This window comes from Aquarana catesbeiana, linkage group LG12, assembly GCF_042186555.1.
Source record: "Aquarana catesbeiana isolate 2022-GZ linkage group LG12, ASM4218655v1, whole genome shotgun sequence".
Classification (NCBI taxonomy): domain Eukaryota; kingdom Metazoa; phylum Chordata; class Amphibia; order Anura; family Ranidae; genus Aquarana; species Aquarana catesbeiana.
The window spans coordinates 221498211-221499254 of record NC_133335.1 but is presented as its reverse complement, the minus strand read 5'-3'; the positions used below and the strand labels follow the sequence as shown (position 1 = coordinate 221499254).

Below are 1044 nucleotides of genomic sequence, written 5' to 3'. Positions count from 1 at the left end.
CCCGCTCCCTCCCCCTCCACAGCGCAGCGCTCCAGTGATCCTCTCTGTTGAGTATACGGATTTTAGTAATGACCAGTAAACAGCTGGACTCGAAGGGGGAGCTTTACCAAAACTGGTGCATAGTAACCAATCAGCTTCCAGGTTTTATTGTCAACGCTTGATTGAACAAGCTGAGGTTAGAAGCCGATTGGTTACTATGCACAGCTGCACCAGGTTCTGTATGCAACAGTTCTAGCAAGTCTGCCCCTAAGCATCGAACAGTTCTCAGCTCAGGCATATCGATTATAGAAGAGTTGTCCATTATATAGAAAAGAGATTAATGAGGTGATACCTGAGGGGGGAAAAAAAAAAAAAGGGAGCAGCCTTCAAGGTAGGAGTTTAATGTATAAAACAAAGATTAGATAATGAAACATTGAACTATTGATTACACATTTAAGTGCTTTAGAGGTCAATGTACACAGGAGGGAAGAAAAATAACAAATGCTGTACCCCCCACCCAGCCCATAAAAATGGGAGGGGGGTGGGGGAGAGGCGTCCCCATGGGGAGTATGAGGTGAAGGCCTTGGGTGGTGCTCCCACACGTTTCGATGGCTTAGACACAAGAGTACATTCCATTTCTGAGAACTGCCACTGCTTGGCCCGTAGAGCGGAGACTTGTAGAAGACGACCCCAAACGGTCATCCCATTTAAAACGGTCACAAAGAGTCCAGATGCTTCACTCCAGCACCACCTTCCCTCCTGCAGCTTCCAGTGCCGCCTTTATCTTTTCCGCTTCCTCCTTGGCGACATTGGTTTTGATATCTTGTGGAAGAGACTCCACCATCTTCTTGGCCTGTAAAAAAAAAAAAAATAATAATTATAAAATAAGATTTGAACACAGCAACTACCTAGTAGCTTTTATCAATGGGGTCATTTATTAAAACTGAACGTGCAAAACTCTGGTGCAGCTCTGCACAGAAACCAATCAGCTTCCAGGTTTTTTTTTTTTGTTTTTTTTTTTTTTACAGCTGTGCTCAAAAGTTTGCATACCTTGGCAGAAATCAT

At 44.0% G+C, this 1044-nt stretch overlaps 1 protein-coding gene across 1 annotated transcript; it reads right to left on the bottom strand.

The window, feature by feature from the left end:
• Positions 1-364: 364 nt before the first annotated feature.
• MRPL12 (mitochondrial ribosomal protein L12) lies at positions 365-832 on the bottom strand (the record flags this gene model as incomplete). The annotated part of the gene is given in 1 exon segment (XM_073607944.1): positions 365-832. A coding segment is annotated over 1 exon segment (117 nt), but the record flags the coding sequence as incomplete, so codon positions are not given.
• Positions 833-1044: the final 212 nt, after the last annotated feature.